A 16,047-nucleotide genomic window follows, 5' to 3' on the forward strand; every position below is an offset into this window, starting at 1 on the left:
ATCACATTTAAAGGGACGGCACACCTTTTCAATTCCTTCCTTCCATAGGAAATAATGGATAGGGGCACCTTCTTTTGGGGCTCATAGAATTGGACCAATCTTTTTGAAACTTGGGGGGTATTTTGAGGAGAGGCACTAGATGCTGTACTGAAAATTTGGTGCCTCTACCCCAAAAAACAGCCCCCCCAGAGCCCCAGATACCCGCAGATCAATTCTCCATGATTTTCTATGGGAATAAATCTCCATAAGGAATAATAGAGTTCCCAGCAGACATTTTCCTCCCCTCCCCCCGCTTTCTGATGACCCTGAGGCGAGGCGAGGGTCTCCAAACCGGGCGATCCCCTGCCCCCATCTGGGGATTGGCAACCCTAGCCCTGATGTAAGGTTATTAGCATATTTTGAAAAACCAAAAAAGGACATATTTCCCAACTATTTCAAACAAGCGATCACTATGACAAATCTCATTTTAAATACCCCTGCTGCTTAAACTGTGATAGTTGCTACTAACTAGGAATATTCCTAACCTTCTGATCCCCAAAGAGGACATTTTCATCATTTTTTTTAAAAAAAAGAGCCCAAAAGAGGACAGACACCAAAAAAGGAACATATCCTCTAAAAAGATATCTGGTAACCCTACTTGATGGCACTTCACAAATGCACAGCAGCATGTAAACTGTGTGCATTCTCCAGAAGAGAGGCATTCAAAAGTTTGTGCCGCTGTTTTGCATTATTATTCTCATCTTTATTTAAAAATACTGTATAGCTTCCTCTTTGGGACTGGGCAACTTGCATTGCTGGGCTGTGTTAGGAACAAAAAATACAGGTGGCTGGAAAATGATAGAGGAAAACTTGACAAAGGCCTTTTTAAAAATAGCTTTGGCATAAAGGAGAGTTTGTGGATGCTTTATGCAGTTCTAAGCACATTGATCTCAGTGGTTTTTAGAATGCAGCTGTGCTCAGGATGCAGCCTGGAGATTTCCAAGAATTACAAGTTATCATCAGACTACAGTTCCCCTGGAGAAACTGACTACTCTGGAGGGTGGACTAAATGGCAGTATATCCCACTGAGGTCCCTTCTCTTCTCAAACTCTGCCTTCCCCATGTTCCACGAGATTCCTAACCTGGAACTGCCAAGCATGCTAGGCGACCTAGTTCTAAAAACAAAACAGGACTAATGCAGTGAAGCAAGATTCTGCATGGGTCAAAAATTTGAAATATGGTTGCTAGATTTCCATAAGACTTGTACTAATTTTTCTGGCTGTGTCCTGCTTTGCTTCCTTGCTCTTGAGTTAAAAAAAAATTACATTACAGTCCTAAGCAGAACTACACCCTTCTAAGTCCACTGAAGTCAAAGGTTTTTAGACAGATGATCTACTTAGGATTGCACTGTCAGTTTCCTTCAACATTTGATAGAGGTGCTTACATACATGTTACACTTGCAGTCGGTTTACACAGTTGCTCAGGATCCAGGCTGTGACACAATCATGGTCAAATCCTGACCTGCTTAAATTCAGAAAGGATGCTTCATTCTGTGCTCCTGAATTAGGTCCAGGCCTTGGCAGCAGAACTGGAAGGTCATCTGCCTGAGACCTAGGACAAGCTGTTGCCAATCCAGAGAGAGAGCACACTGGTTTAGATAGCACAACAATCTTGGCTCCCTAGAAGACAGCTTTGCTCCAGTTATCTCTTTGCTGTTTCTCAAGAAGTAAACCCCGTACAAAAGATTTGCAACTTTAATTTCTTTTAAACAATATGCACATTTAACTCACAATTTAGATTTCTACTGCAAAATTTTGCATTTTCTTGATTAGAACATCCCAGTCTTATCCTTCCACCTGCAATCTAGAAATACACACCTCTCTTATGTATAAGAATCACCACCAAAATGATCAGGGGATTAGAACAGCTGCCCTATGAAGACGGGGTAAAACGTTTATAGTTGCTTAGCCTAGAAAAAAAGGTGAGTAAATGGAGAGACGATAGAGGTTTATAAAATTATGCATGACATCTAGAAAGTGGTCAGGGAGACTCTCCCATAATACTAGAAGCTGGGGTCACCCACTGAAGCTGAAGGAAGATTCAGGACTGAAAAAAGTGTATCGTTCCTGTGGAACTCACTGCCACAGAATGGCCATCAACATGGAGGGCTTTAGAAGGGGAGTGGAAAAATTCGTGGGCTATCAAAGGCTACTAATCGTGATGCTATTCCCTCTCTATATCAGTTGGCTGGTGAGCACAAGCAGGAGAGTGCTGTTGCAGACTTCTTCTTTGTGGGCTTCCAGAGGCAACTCGCTGGCCACTGTGTGAAGAGAATGCTGGACTAGATGGGCCTCTGATCTGATCCCGAATGGCTCTTCGTATGTCCTTATGACTGGCAGGACCTAAGTTCGAACTGCTGCTCAGCCATGAAGTTCACCCCCAGTCAGTAGCATGCTTTCAGCCTTCACGGGAGTGTTGCCGGGGGGGGGGGGAGGAACCTGATGAATACCATCCCTGAGCCCCTTGAAGGAAGGACCAAATTAAAAAACAACAACCCTGAAATAAATATTGGCAAAAGAGATCTTTGTAAAGCAGAGACAGAGAAGCAACTTTGAAAGCAGAGCCTGAAATCCATACTTGTTTTAACAGGCGGCGGCCTGTACGGGTTTAATGCTACCACAAGCAGCACAAGATCATCCACTTTGTTCTTAGATCGATGCAATGTTCATTTATTATTTGTATTTTACAAAAGCCCCCCTCCTCCCCCCCCCCAAATCCCAGCCCTTCCCTTCAGCTATCCCCCCCTCATTCCCCCCCAAATGTCTTTTACAAACAGTTAAAAATTAAAAACCGGAAGATGTTAATTTTGGTACAGTTCTTCAGCAACAACAGCTGTCATAATTAACAAAGTTTTTGTGTGGTTTTTTTTAAATTTCAAACAACTGGGGAGTTCTGTAAGGGAGAACAAAATTCTGGTTACTATTGGCCAAATAAAATTCCATATTACAAGTTAGCAAATTCTAGTACAAAAATAGTCCATGTGATAGAACAGCCTGCACTTTATTTATTTTAGTGTATTCACAGTTAAGAGTCTGTCGGCTGCATAATTCTTAAATGTCCTTTTTAAATGAAATTTTCTTTCATGGGGGCAGGAGGGGGCTCCTCCTTTCACCCAAATATAGGACAGAGCCTTGACAAATCTTTAGGCAAAGCACCTCAAAAAAAGGGCTAGTGGACTGTCAAATTTATTCTTTTGTACTGTGCTTTTCACTTTGTATTCCTCAAATCCCAACGGCGCCCTGATAGTCACTTTAATAGTTCTTGCATTGAGATCCAGATGCAAAAGGATCCCAGAAGGGCATCTCCGCAGTTTCCATGGCGACTGCAGGTCATGGCGGCAATGCTTGAATTGCGTTTGGAGAATACACCTGGTCCATCCCCATTTCCACGTACTTCTTTCACGACCTTTAAAAAAAAACCCTACAGTATTTTTGCCCATTAAAACACCTCGGGCCTGCGTTCTTGTACTGCGCCTCCCGGGAGTGTTCCAATCTGTACAGTGGCCCCTCCACTTCTGGCTTGTTAAACAATGCTGCACTGCCAAAGTTTCTCTTAGGTCAGATAAACAACGGGGAAGAAGCTATTTGTCTTTCAAGATGTCCAGCTGCTCTTGGTATTCTGTGAAAAGCCGCTGGAAACGAAGGTTCTGTCCAATGACAGGCAGCAGTTCCTTGAGTAGCTCTCGCTTTCGTAAACCCTGTGCAGAAGGGAAAATAAAAATAAAATGTTTACCATGAGTTACACTGCAAATCCAATAATAATATTTTTAAAGAAAGCAACCAATCATCTTGCTGCACCTTTAAAACTAACATGCTTTTATTCTAAAAGTAAGCTTCCAAGGACCAGAGTCCACTTCATCAGATGCACGAGCAAAGGACTCACTGGACTCACACTCCCTACATACAAGGTTATAAAGAAAACAGCTGTAAGCAGCTGTATCAGTGGACCATGAAATGCAGGACAGCCAGTACGGCATAGTGCAGGGGTGGCCACACTTGCTTATAATAATAATAATAATAATAATAATAATAATAATTTTTATTTCTATCCCGCCCTCCCCGCCTAGGCGGCTCAGGGCGGCTAACAACAACTTACACATTAACATAAATAATAAAACTTTAAATTTAACAATTAAAATTAAACATAAAAACCAGTCAGTTAAGTTAAAATACATAATTCATTAGACTAAGTATATGAGTATATCTGGCAGCGATAGAGCTGTTATGGCGCTGGTTCTGCCAGTTTAGGTAGTCTTATGGATGGCGGTTCTTACACCAGGCAACTCAGCAGTCAGTGTCATTATAGGCTTGCTTAACGTAAGAGTTGCGTAAAATAAATGTCAGATGTTTGAGAGCCACAAGACATGAATGTCAGATGTTTGAGGGAGGGGAGGGGAGGGGGAGAGAGAGAGAGAGGAGGAAGAGATGGCAATAAAGCAACTTTAAACTTTATATGCATTCTCCAAGCCACTGACTGGCTTGGCAAAGTGATTTAAAGATAGAAATGCCTTCTCCAAGCTGGCCAAGTGGGGGCTTCAAGAGCCACTCAATATGTGAGAAAGGCCGCATGTGGCTCCTGAGCCACAGTCTGGCCACCCCTGGTATGGTGGCTAGAGTGACTAGGACATGGGAAACTTGAGTTCAAATCTTCAGTCAATCACAAAGCTTACAGGCCAGGTTGACCTCAGGCCAACTGATACTATGCTCTTCTGTGCTGATGTGCTTTTGTCTGCTGCAAAAAACACAGGCACTAATTCTGTAAAACCCTGGGACTGCTGCTGCCGCAGCTCAGATCAACCTGCCATGAGTCAGCATATAATATCAGCACACTGTCCAAAGGTGCAACACTGCATCAACACAATTGCTAGCATCTACTCAAACCCTCAACTTTGCCATAGCAATTCACAATAATCATGCTCCAGAACCACTGCTCTGGGCAATTTTTATGACATAAAAACAGAAGTCAGCATTCTCAAGCACAGCTGTCAATATTCCAAAACCCACTCTTTAAAATTAAAAAATTACCAACATCCACAAGAAAAGTTCCTTGCAACTAATAATAATAATAATAATAATAATAATAATAATAATAATAATTTTTTATTTCTATCCCGCCCTCCCCGCCGAAGCAGGCTCAGGGCGGCTCACAACATAAAATACACTGTACATCAATTATACTTATAAAAACATGGTTAAAACAAAATTATAAATTATTAAAATTAACATTTAACAGTGTGGAGTTATAAACATTAGATCTTCAGTGGAATTCAGTAACTAAAAGCATTTTCAGCAGCATTTCCTAGCTTTGTCATTAGTTGAAGGCCATCTTGAAAAGGTGGGTCTTACAGGCCCTACGGAATTGATCTAAGCATCATAGGGCCCGCACCTCCTCAGGGAGTTGATTCCACAGCAGTGGAGCTGCGACAGAGAAGGCCCGATCCCGGGTGGCCTTCAATCTGGCCTCCCTTGGCCCAGGGACATTCAGCTGGTTTTTCCAGCTGACCTCAGCGCTCTCTAGGGCTCATATGGGGAGAGACGGTCCCTCAGGTAGGTAGGTCCTCGGCCATATAGGGCTTTAAAGGTGATAACCAGCACTTTGTAGCGAACTCGGTATACCACTGGCAGCCAGTGCATTGATCAGCCATTTCATTTTTATGTTATGCTCAACAGATGCAAGGAGCTTTGTTTCATCCAATCCAGAGAAAAAACAACAACATACCACAACAGTTGATTCCCACTGGCTGCCAGGAGAGCAATGGACTGGACCCAGCAAATCCTTGCATAATTCCCGTAATCGATATTCAAACCCTAAAGAACATTGGAAGCAAAAGTATATTCTGTAAATTATCAAATTAAATCCTGAGTCATCTAGAGAGAAAGCCGACTTTATTCATGGTTGGTGGTGCTGTAGGCACATTTATAACTTTTGGCAACAAGTAAAAAACCAAATAAAAAATATCACTCACTTAAACCTTCCCATGGAACTGGATATTTTTCTACTCCATAATTGGAAGGACCCTAAAATAAGTCCCAGCTTGGCAGAATTAACTCATACTAATCACAACAGCAAGACTAGTTATAGCTTCACATTGGGTAGATAAATCTATTCCTGTCATTGAAACTTGGTATCAAAGAGTCTAGGAAACTTTCATACTATGTAAGATCCCTTAAAACTCTTACGATATTACACATGACCAATATGAACATCATGTAGTGTCAATATGGTATCCTTTAGTCACATACTTCTCTGAAAATGGTGTAGTTCCAAGTAACCAGTATTATAAAAAGTTAACTTATTTTTGACAGTCTTCTTGATATATTCTAATGAAACTTTACCTTAGTTAATTTTATAATTTATTTTAGAATGCTATCGTAAGTATGTACATCAGATGCTTCATTTATTTCCCTTTTTAATTTTGTGTGTATTGCTATTCAAATTGCCACTACTTCGTAGTGAAAAAAAAAATTAAATCCTCTGCACAAGTCACGAGGCAGAACTCACTGAGACCATCTGAGACACAGGAAGAATGACGTTACACTGACCCAGTAAGAGCTGAGCTAATCAGAGGAGATGGACTGATACAGCATCAGGCAGCTTCGAGTATTCGGAAACATGGAGCTGTAGGGTCTGCAAGAGTCATCTAGCCCAACTCCCTGCACAATGCAGGAAATTCACGGCCACGTCCCCTGCCCAGTGACCCCTGCTCTACGACCAGAGGAAGACAACAATACAACGGAGGGACGGTGGCTCAGTGGTAGAGCATCTGCTTGGGAAGCAGAAGGTCCCAGGTTCAATCCCCGGCATCTCCAAAAAAGGGTCCAGGCAAATAGGTGTGAAAAACCTCAGCTTGAGACCCTGGAGAGCCGCTGCCAGTCTGAGAAGACAATACTGACTTTGATGGACCAAAGGTCTGATTCAGTATAAGGCAGCTTCATATGTTCAGCTTCATAACAAGCCTCCCTGGGCCAATCTGGCCTGGAAGAAAATTTCTTCCTGACCCCAAAGTGGCAATTAGCATTATCCTGGGTGTATAAGAAAGGACCACGAGAGGCAAGCACTGGCTCATCCCTTCCTGCCCTACCTCTCTAGGCTTGCCTAAATTCATCATGAGTCATAGAGTCAGCATTGCTGTCAGATGGCCATCTAACCCTCAGTTTAAAAACTTCCCAAGGAGGAGAGACCACCACCTCTTAAAGGTTCAACCTGGAGAAGAGGAGGTTGAGGAGGGACACAATTGTTCTCTTTAAGTACCTGAAGGGCTGTCACTTAGAGGAGGGCAGGGAGCTATTCCCGTTGGCAGCGGATAGGACTCGCAATAATGGGTTTAAATTAAAGGCAGGAAGGTACCTGCTGGATATTAGGAAAGCCTTTTTTACAGCACGAGTTCTTCAACAGTGGAATCAGTCACCAAGGAAGGTGGTGAGCTCCCCCTCACTGGCAGTCTGTAACCAGCTTACTGACTGACTGCTTCTATTGTACTTGCAATCTGCTTTGAGTCCCAGTAAGAACGGCAGAATATAAATGAATATAAGGGGGGAAAAGGAACTCTTTGAGGTGATCAGAAAATGAGGAAGACTAGCTACTAGACAGGAAGCTGACAAAGGGATTAAACGAGGATGAACTTGCAAAACAGCATGCCTCCCTCCCCCCGAAATTTGATAACTAAGAACCCCCCCACATGCCACTCCCAAACATTCATTTGTGCAGGCTGCTAAGCTCGCTATTGCAGTATACTGAAGAACAAAACACTCCAAGCCTCACCTTCGTTAACTAGATACCGTGCATAGATAAGGAGCCAATGGCGGTATTCATGACTTGACTGTAATGTAAGAGCGGCTGCTACTTGACTCTCCAAGTACGCCAGGGTCGTTTCCTGCTGTACTAAACGAGGCATGGAGAACAATCGTGCAGCTTGCCTCCCGGAACTGCAATGGAAGAGCAGACACAGGAACGCTTTCAGGTGTAGCGAAGCAGTTGATCCATGTGTGTGCATGTGCAAACATTATGGCATCGACATGATTCATGGTGAAAGAGCCTTTATAGACCTCTGAAGGGAGACAATGCTCAAGCATGGCCAATGATCCCAGAGATGTGATTATTACATGGGGAAAAACAAATGCTTCAGTCATGATGTGAGGTCACAGTACTGGATAGCTCCTAAATCAAAGCTTTGGTGGTTGAAACTGCCACTGAATCATAACCAAGTTATGCCAGCCCAGTAGGGTTTTCGAGGCAAGAGAGATTCAGAGGCGGTTTGCCATTGCCTGCCTCTGCGCTGCAACCCAAGATTTCCTTGGAGGTTTCCCATCCAAATACTAACAGGGCAAACCCTGCTTAGCTTTTGATGAGATAGAGCTAGCCTGGGACAATCAAGTCAGGGATGAAATCAAAACTTTAGCTTAAAATCTTCTTTCCAGCACTTAGTAAAGCAGAAGGTTTCTGTCAATTACTTACAGAGGCAACTCTCTGTATTTCTCTACCAACTGGAAACTTTCTTTTTTAAATTTAACACCGTGCCATCATTGAGCAGAGTGTTAGAGGAACACTCAAAGCAGCTCAAAAGTTCTGACAGGCCATGCCCAGATGAGAGTTCTGTGCCCCAAAGAAGTTACAATCTAAACATCAATGCAAAGAGGGAGACCAGGATTAACAGGGGGGAAATGCCCGCTTGTTCCAATCGCATATTCTTAGGCTTAGCTTGAGTAGAGGAAAGGGGGATGGATGGATCAAAGGCGGGATTGGAGGGAAGGGAAGTAGTGTCACACAGGAGCCCTGGGAAGCAGTTTCAGGCATAAGGGGTAGTGGTGGTGGGGGGGGAAAGAGTTGTCGCAAGCAGTTTTCCCTCTAAGCTGAGTTAGCGTGAGCTAGCTCACAGATTTTTAGCCTCCAGCTCACACATTTTTGTCTTAGCTCAGGGAAAATGGCCCCAGAGCACAATAATTTGTGCAGTAGCTCACAACTTTAATGCCAGTAGCTCACAATTTTAATACCAGTAGCTCACAAAGTAGAATTTTCGATCACAAGATTCTGCAGTTTAGAGGGAACATTGGTTGAAAGTGGTATATAATCTCTCTTGCTTGGATGGGACTATCACGACGATACCAGCGTGACTAGAAAGATGGGGTTTTCAAATCAACATAAACCCAGACTGATGGCAGGTGCTGTCCATGAAGTGGGGTATGGGAGGAAGCCTCAGCTGACACTCCCCCCCACCGTTCACATACCAAGAAATGCAAACCACGGCTTTCACGTGGAAGCCCTCATCTCAGGAATGGTGCATGAGTCAAAGGATAAGAAATAAGCTCCAGATATGAAGAACTCAAGTGAGCAAAGTGGGAGAAGAAGAAAAATAACACACTATAGTAGTCATTAAATAGACAAAAGTCAATGTCCGTACTTGGAAGTTCTCCCTTGTATTATGGCTAAGGGTCCTGAACACAACATAGCCTCCTGGGACGGTAAACTGTTCCTGAAGTCTGCACATTGTGCTAGAGTCTCCTGCTTGTCAGAGACAAGGTTCCTGGAAAGAGATCAAATATTTAAAAAAGCAGAATCAATTGCAAATTGTTACCGCTGACTTTTGTTTATATTTTTCCTGTCTGGCAAAGTTCCATTCATTGAACACTACTTGAAATCTGTGCTTCCAGACACTCCAGCTCATTTCAGATGTAGTGGCAAAGTGTGGTTCACTTCTGTTTGTACAAATCTGGGATAATCTTGGGCTCATGTTAATTAGATATACATGGGGTATACTGCAATTAGTAGTTACATCCAAATCAGCAAGCTACAGTTTGCCATTTCCCAGAGCAGAAGCTTTGTTAGTCTGTTGCAGTGGACACAAACAGGAGCACGGTGGTATCTTAAGGTTTAAGAAGATTTCACTCTGCATAAATGTTTGTAGACTACAGCTCACTTTGCCAGCTGCAATGCACTTGGTCCCCACTAGGCATTTCCCCCCCTTTTAAAACATTTTTATCCTGCCATTTCTCCGAAGAGCTTAGTGCATGTTTCTTCCCTTTCCCATTTTATCCTCACAACAGCTCTGTGAGGTAGGTCAAGCTGAAAGTGTGCTACTGCCGCAACGTCCCCCAGCGGGTCTCCATGGCAGAGTGTGAATCAGAATCTGGGTCACCCACTGCAACAACACTAACCACTGCACTATGTTACCTCTCAAATGTGAAACTTGTAATTTTGGACATAATGGCAAGCTAAGATTTACTGTGAAAGCAGCATTTCTAATCAGATCAGTGTACATGAAGAAGACAACTGCAGATTTATACTCCGCCCTTCTCTCTGAATCAGAGACTCAGAGAGGCTTGCAATATCCTATATCTTCTCCCCCCCCAACAGACATCCTGTGAGGTGGGTGGGGCTGAGAGAGCTCTCCCAGAAGCTGCCCTTTCAAGGACAACTCCTGCGATAGCTATGGCTAACCCAGGGCCATTCCAGCAGCTGCAGGTGGAGGAGTGGGGAATCAAACCCGGTTCTCCCAGATTAGAGTCCGCACACTTAACCATACACCAAACTGGAAGAAGAGTGCAAGCCCATTCCTCCCAGCCTGGTTTGTTTCCCCATGGTGGCAACCACAGCTTGCAGTTTATATCTGAACCTGACCAAAACTGTTAAAGAAGCAAATTCATGTTTTCAGTAGCGAGGCAGCACACTGCAAAGCAACAGGCTTCAAATCTAAAGCTGCCTTCTATAGTCCATTTATTGCAGAACAAGACCGCTGAAGTTGAAAAGGCTGTTCGAGGATGGGAGGGGAAACCAACTGATGGACAACTGCCATATGTTTTCAAGGACAAACGTTCAAAAGGAACTGAAGAACTAAGCTAGGTCAGATCCCACTTGGCTTAAAAATGAAAACAGATAAATATTTCTCATTTGGCACTTACCAGGAGGAAAGAGAAGGGTTAAAGCAATATGCTTTTCCATCAGACATGTTCATTACTGGGATGCCATGCTGTGTCAATAAGATCTGAGATACAGTGGTTTCACTGCCTTGAGAAACAGAAGAAGAAAAGAGAAGGAAGTCAAACCAAAAGATGAGACTTCCTTGCCGCAAAAAATCAAATGGGGTGATAGCTCGATGGCAGAGCCAAACTTTGCATCTGTGAGTTCCAGTTCAGTAGTTGGCAGTTCCAGCTGTTGTTTGGAAAGACCCTTGCCTGAGATCTCAGAGATCTGCTGCTTTAGTAGACAGCACTTGGTCAGATGCATCATCTCTCAATGGTACATCGAACACTTCTGCATGCAGATTTAATCCCAAGCATTTCCAAATCATGATTTAAAAAAAAAGCAGCAGGACTGAGAAAGACCTCTCCTGGAGAATCTGGAGGGCTGCTACTTGTCAAAGCGTACTGCACTGAGCTAAAGTCGGATATAACATAAGACTGCTCTTTTTAAACTCAGAGGTCATGTTCACTAGCCAACACATTATATTCTGTTTACCAAAAAATGCTGTATGTCGGGGTAATCACGTTTTGGCTACTGACTCACATCAGACTCTAGAAAAGACTTAGAAGGTATTTAACTTACAAGTCAAGAAAAATCAGAGGCATTTAAATATCACAGTGCATTTCTAAGAAGACTTCCCTGGGAGTAAGCTTTCAGTAGGAGTCTGAATAGACCTGTTTTGGATTGCACTGTCGATCTCTCTATATGCACTTGAGCTGGAGGGAATAACAAAGTGTGGATTTTTTTTCTCTTCCAATCGTCTTTTGTCTGCAACATGCTGGGAGACCAGAGCAGCCAAAGAACTGGACACAGGGTGCCCGGGGGGTGGGGGAGGTGCAGCAGCTGCAAGGTAGTTGTAGGGGAAGACTGAATAACAGGGCTCAAACACGGTGCACAGTAGAGGGAGTTGTATCCAGATTTTAGCCATGTACCTTTTTTAAGCATATGGTATGGCATATATGCAGCTCTTTACTTCTGATTAGGTCTGCCAGTGAAATTATGTCCATTACCTGCTAGAATGGTTTGCAGGGATTCATCTTTCACCACGACTGACCGCTTCTGAACATTCCTGAAAAAAAGAGAATGACAAATAAAGGCAATGTCCTTGATAGTGAATATTCTTCCCCATTTACCTTGCCTTTCTCCCTACTGCCTGTATTGAGACAAACGTTAAGATTCTTCAGGGCAGAGATCTGATTTTGGTGATTACTCTGTAAAACACCCTGAACACTGATGTCATTTAAATTAAATGTATTTGGTTCTTTGTTTTTAACATTCTAACTGTAACTTCTTAAAAAGGCAAAGACCGTGCAGGAGATTCAATGCACAAACAATGGGACCTCTATAAAATTTCGCTATTTGGTATGTAATAACCTTGCTGTGGGGTGCATCAATTATCAACATGGGGCATTCAACGGGGAGCATCTGTCTGTGAGGAGCAAGTTGGTAGGGGGGTCTTCTGGATTCTCATCAGCAGAGCTCCTGATGACAACATGCAAACCCATTCGACACCAAGGGCCTTTGTTTCAACGGCAAGGACTATCTTCCACCAAGGCTATGACCACTTTGCAGACATCATAACTGACCTTGTGATAGGCTTGTTTCCTCTCTGCACCCTCCCTCCATCTTACACATGATTGAAAGCTTCCTGGTTTGGGAAGCCTTGTCCAAACTTGACAAGTGTCTGAACATAGGCACCTGCCAAAACTAGCATATGTTTCCTTCTCGTGCCCTGAGACTCTAAACTAGAATGGATACAAATGCCCACACTCCAGTTTGGACATCGGGGTGAACTGGAGCCTGATGAAAGTCTTTTCAAAGCAGAAAGCTTTTAAATTAGGCCCCATGAATGAGAGCAGGAGGGTATATGTGAGCACAGCGAACAAGCCATGTTTGTGCCCATCACAAACAAGCAGAGGTTTGATTCAGGTGGGCAGCTGTGTTGGTCTGAAGCAGCAGAACAAAGTTTGAGTCCACTGGCACCTTTCAAACCAACCAAGACCACTGGCATCTTTCAACTAACCATGGTACGAGCTTTTGTGAACATGCACACGAAAGCTCATACCTTGAATAAAACTTTGTTGGTCTGAAAGTTGCCACTGAACTCAAACTTTGTTAAGCAGAGATTTGCCTTGACATCTAGACATGGACACAATGGAATGGCTTCAGCTCATGCCATTCAGAAATGTTTTGTTTTGACCAATGCAGTGCAACCAGAAAGCTCACCACTTACCAGACTGATAGGGTCGCGGCAGTCGTGAGAGCCATGATGTAGAAACCTGTACAGTGCAAGGTGGAGATAGGTGAATGCAAGACGATGGGGGGGAGAAGGCGGCGGCCGCATGCTGAAAACACTGAGAGGGTCCGCTTTTCACAAGCGACGCTCACCACCTCGCTGGAGAGAAGCAGAGGGGAAATTTCAAGTCAGAGTGGCAACAGAAAGCATTGAAGGTGAAACATTAACTGACACATAACTGGGAAATGAGCCCAAGATCTGCATGTCAGAAAAGGAGAACATTCTAAAGAGTCAAGCAAAGAATTCATTTTGGTTCTCTTCAGTTTCCTTATTCTTCTCCAGTATCCATTCACATCTCTGTCACTTAATGGTCCAATTGTTTGTCTTAACTGGCTTCCTGCTGTGTACTTAAATAGCTTTTGTTATTTACTATTTTAAACTAACAGGCTCTTCAGTTTCTGTTTTGTTGTGTGTGTGTGTATGCATGTGTGTGCCTGCAACTGGAAGTCATGTTGACCTCCAGTGACTGACCCCAACTGGGGCCTTGAAGGGTATTCAGGGATATTCTGCCTTTGTTCTCACAACTTGGTATTTCAAGGAGGTCTCCCACGCAAGTGCTAACCAGATTCAACCCTAGTTAGCTTCTGAGATCATGCCTGCCTATGCTATCCACCAGGTCAGGGCTGTTTTTGCATAAATTTTAAGTATACAATTTCTTTTTTTAGATGAAGAAATCCTTAAAGATGCCTGTAATGAAATATAAGTTGCAGTGGGCAGTTCTAATTGGCTAAGATTCTAATCAAGAAGTCCCCAGTTCAAATATCATCTCTGCCATGGACTTGGTTTGGTAGCCTTAATCAAACCACTCTCCCAGGTTCAACTGCTCATTTGCAATATGGGAATAGTAATCCAGAAGGCAAAAGAAGTAGGGGACAGCAAAAGATGAGATGGCTAGTCAGCGTTACTGATGTAACTGACACGAATTTGAGCAGACTTTGGAGGATGGTGGAAGACAGGAGGGCCTGGCGTGACTTGGTCCATGGGGTCGCAAAGAGTCGGAATCGACTGTGCGACTGAATAACAATCCTGATCTACCTTACAGAGTTGTGAAGATTACAATGAGCTAGTCTCCATGAAGCACTCTGAATGTCATGAAACGCTATACCAGTGATCCCTAGCGTGGTGCCTGCACACGTGTTTTCAGATGTCCACTTTCTTCTTTCCTAAGCACATTTTCCCAGAAGCAAAGAGCTCATCCTGGCTTCCCGCCATCTCCTTGGAAAAGTAGGTGCTTCAGAAGAGTCCAGGAGCCATCACCTTTTTTTTCTGAAGAGAGCATCTATGTAGAAACTGCCTTCTCAAACATGGCACCGTAATTCTTGAGCTCTCTCCTCAGGGGGCCTCGTCATCCCTCTTTCCTGCCTAAAGTTTGAACTGTTGTTTTTATGCCTTTTGTGTGCATTTCAGTTCTGTATTTTAATTGTTTTAATGGGAGGGTGGTTGGTTTTAAAGTGTGGTTTCACTATGTATGTTCGCTGCCTTGGTGGCCTGTATGAGAGCAGAAAGCAAATAAATATAGATGTTCATCAAAGGAAGAAAAGTGGCTTGGAATCTCGCAATATTTGGCACATGGTTGCAGGTCCCATGGCAGCCTTTTAGTGGTTGCCCATGCTCCAAATGGCATTCACTCAAGCTCAACAATGCTGGGGAATCCTGTGCTATACAAAAGCGCATGACCGAGTGAATGGTTCTGGCCCCAAAGCATTCTTGTTCAGCCTTTGGCTAATACCAATAAATGCATTTACCAGCTTCCTGCAGCGGAGAGAATCCGGCTGGTGAGGACTGTTTCCCACTCTTTGCCTTCTCGATTGCACTTCAGCCTGCTCAGTTTAGAACCTCCCGCTGACGTAATTTCGTTCTCCACTTCAATGTACATGGAAGGATCTGAGCTGACCTGCAAAAAGTAATTGTCTTAATAGGATGGAAGCTGATCAAGAACGGAGCAAAAATGAAAGAAAGAGAAAGACAAGACACCCAAAGAGGTGTCCCTTAATAGCTAAAATGGTAAGGTATACATTTAACAAGAAGTGTAAAAAAACAGTCTTGGGTGGAAAAGTAAGTATACGAGCACAAGACTGCTCTGTTCCATCAGCCTAGGTCCACTTACTTGCAATGTAAACGATTTCTGGGGGATTGGGGTTGGCAATTTAAGCACTAGCGGGGCACTGTGGCAAGCACCGTCCTTCTCAGAAGCCAGGATTGCAGGGGACTGGAAGACAAACATTCCAACAGCTTTGATAAATCAATCTGTGCATGGATATTATACATGTCACTGTGTAAAGTGGCTGGCCCCCATGCCAATTATATGCCAAGTAGGAAGGGCGGGATATAAATCCCGAATAAATAAATAGAAAATAAATAAAGTAGCAGCTTCAGATCACCCACAGACAAAATAGGAGCTCCTACATGCTCAGGGTCTCCTTCCTTGATATGAAGAAAAATATGACACTGCAAATTAACAAAATCAGACCCACGTGCTTTGAAATGGTACAAAATGAAGCCAATGGAGCAGGGAAACCTTACAGGCTGTGCACTGCTTATGAAGGGTTAACTCCAGTTTAAGCCTACTGAAATCACTGGCGTTAGACTGGGGTAACTCTGCATAGTATACTACTGTAACATCCCTGGATTTCCCCATGGCCACCCCACTGCAAGACTAGTCACATATGAACACAGGAAGCTGCCTTCTACTGAATCTAAACACTGGTCCATCAGAGTCAGTACCGTCCAGAGTGGCAGTGGCTCTCCAGATCTCA

At 43.5% G+C, this 16,047-nt stretch overlaps 1 protein-coding gene across 1 annotated transcript in view; it reads right to left on the reverse strand.

The window, feature by feature from the left end:
* Positions 1-3,109: 3,109 nt before the first annotated feature.
* Positions 3,110-16,047, reverse strand: part of LOC132579706 (protein HIRA) — a 70,114-nt gene continuing 57,176 nt past the window's right edge. The window contains exons 17-25 of the mRNA XM_060250276.1: positions 15,399-15,500; positions 15,037-15,185; positions 13,229-13,390; positions 12,006-12,064; positions 10,935-11,040; positions 9,437-9,559; positions 7,801-7,964; positions 5,758-5,846; positions 3,110-3,736 (exon numbers count right to left, since the gene is read on the reverse strand). Of these exons, the coding sequence (XP_060106259.1) occupies positions 3,620-3,736; positions 5,758-5,846; positions 7,801-7,964; positions 9,437-9,559; positions 10,935-11,040; positions 12,006-12,064; positions 13,229-13,390; positions 15,037-15,185; positions 15,399-15,500 (1,071 nt within the window). The 3' untranslated portion in view covers positions 3,110-3,619. The remainder of the gene's footprint in view (positions 3,737-5,757; positions 5,847-7,800; positions 7,965-9,436; positions 9,560-10,934; positions 11,041-12,005; positions 12,065-13,228; positions 13,391-15,036; positions 15,186-15,398; positions 15,501-16,047) is intronic.

This window comes from Heteronotia binoei, chromosome 11 (assembly GCF_032191835.1).
Source record: "Heteronotia binoei isolate CCM8104 ecotype False Entrance Well chromosome 11, APGP_CSIRO_Hbin_v1, whole genome shotgun sequence".
NCBI lineage: Eukaryota > Metazoa > Chordata > Lepidosauria > Squamata > Gekkonidae > Heteronotia > Heteronotia binoei.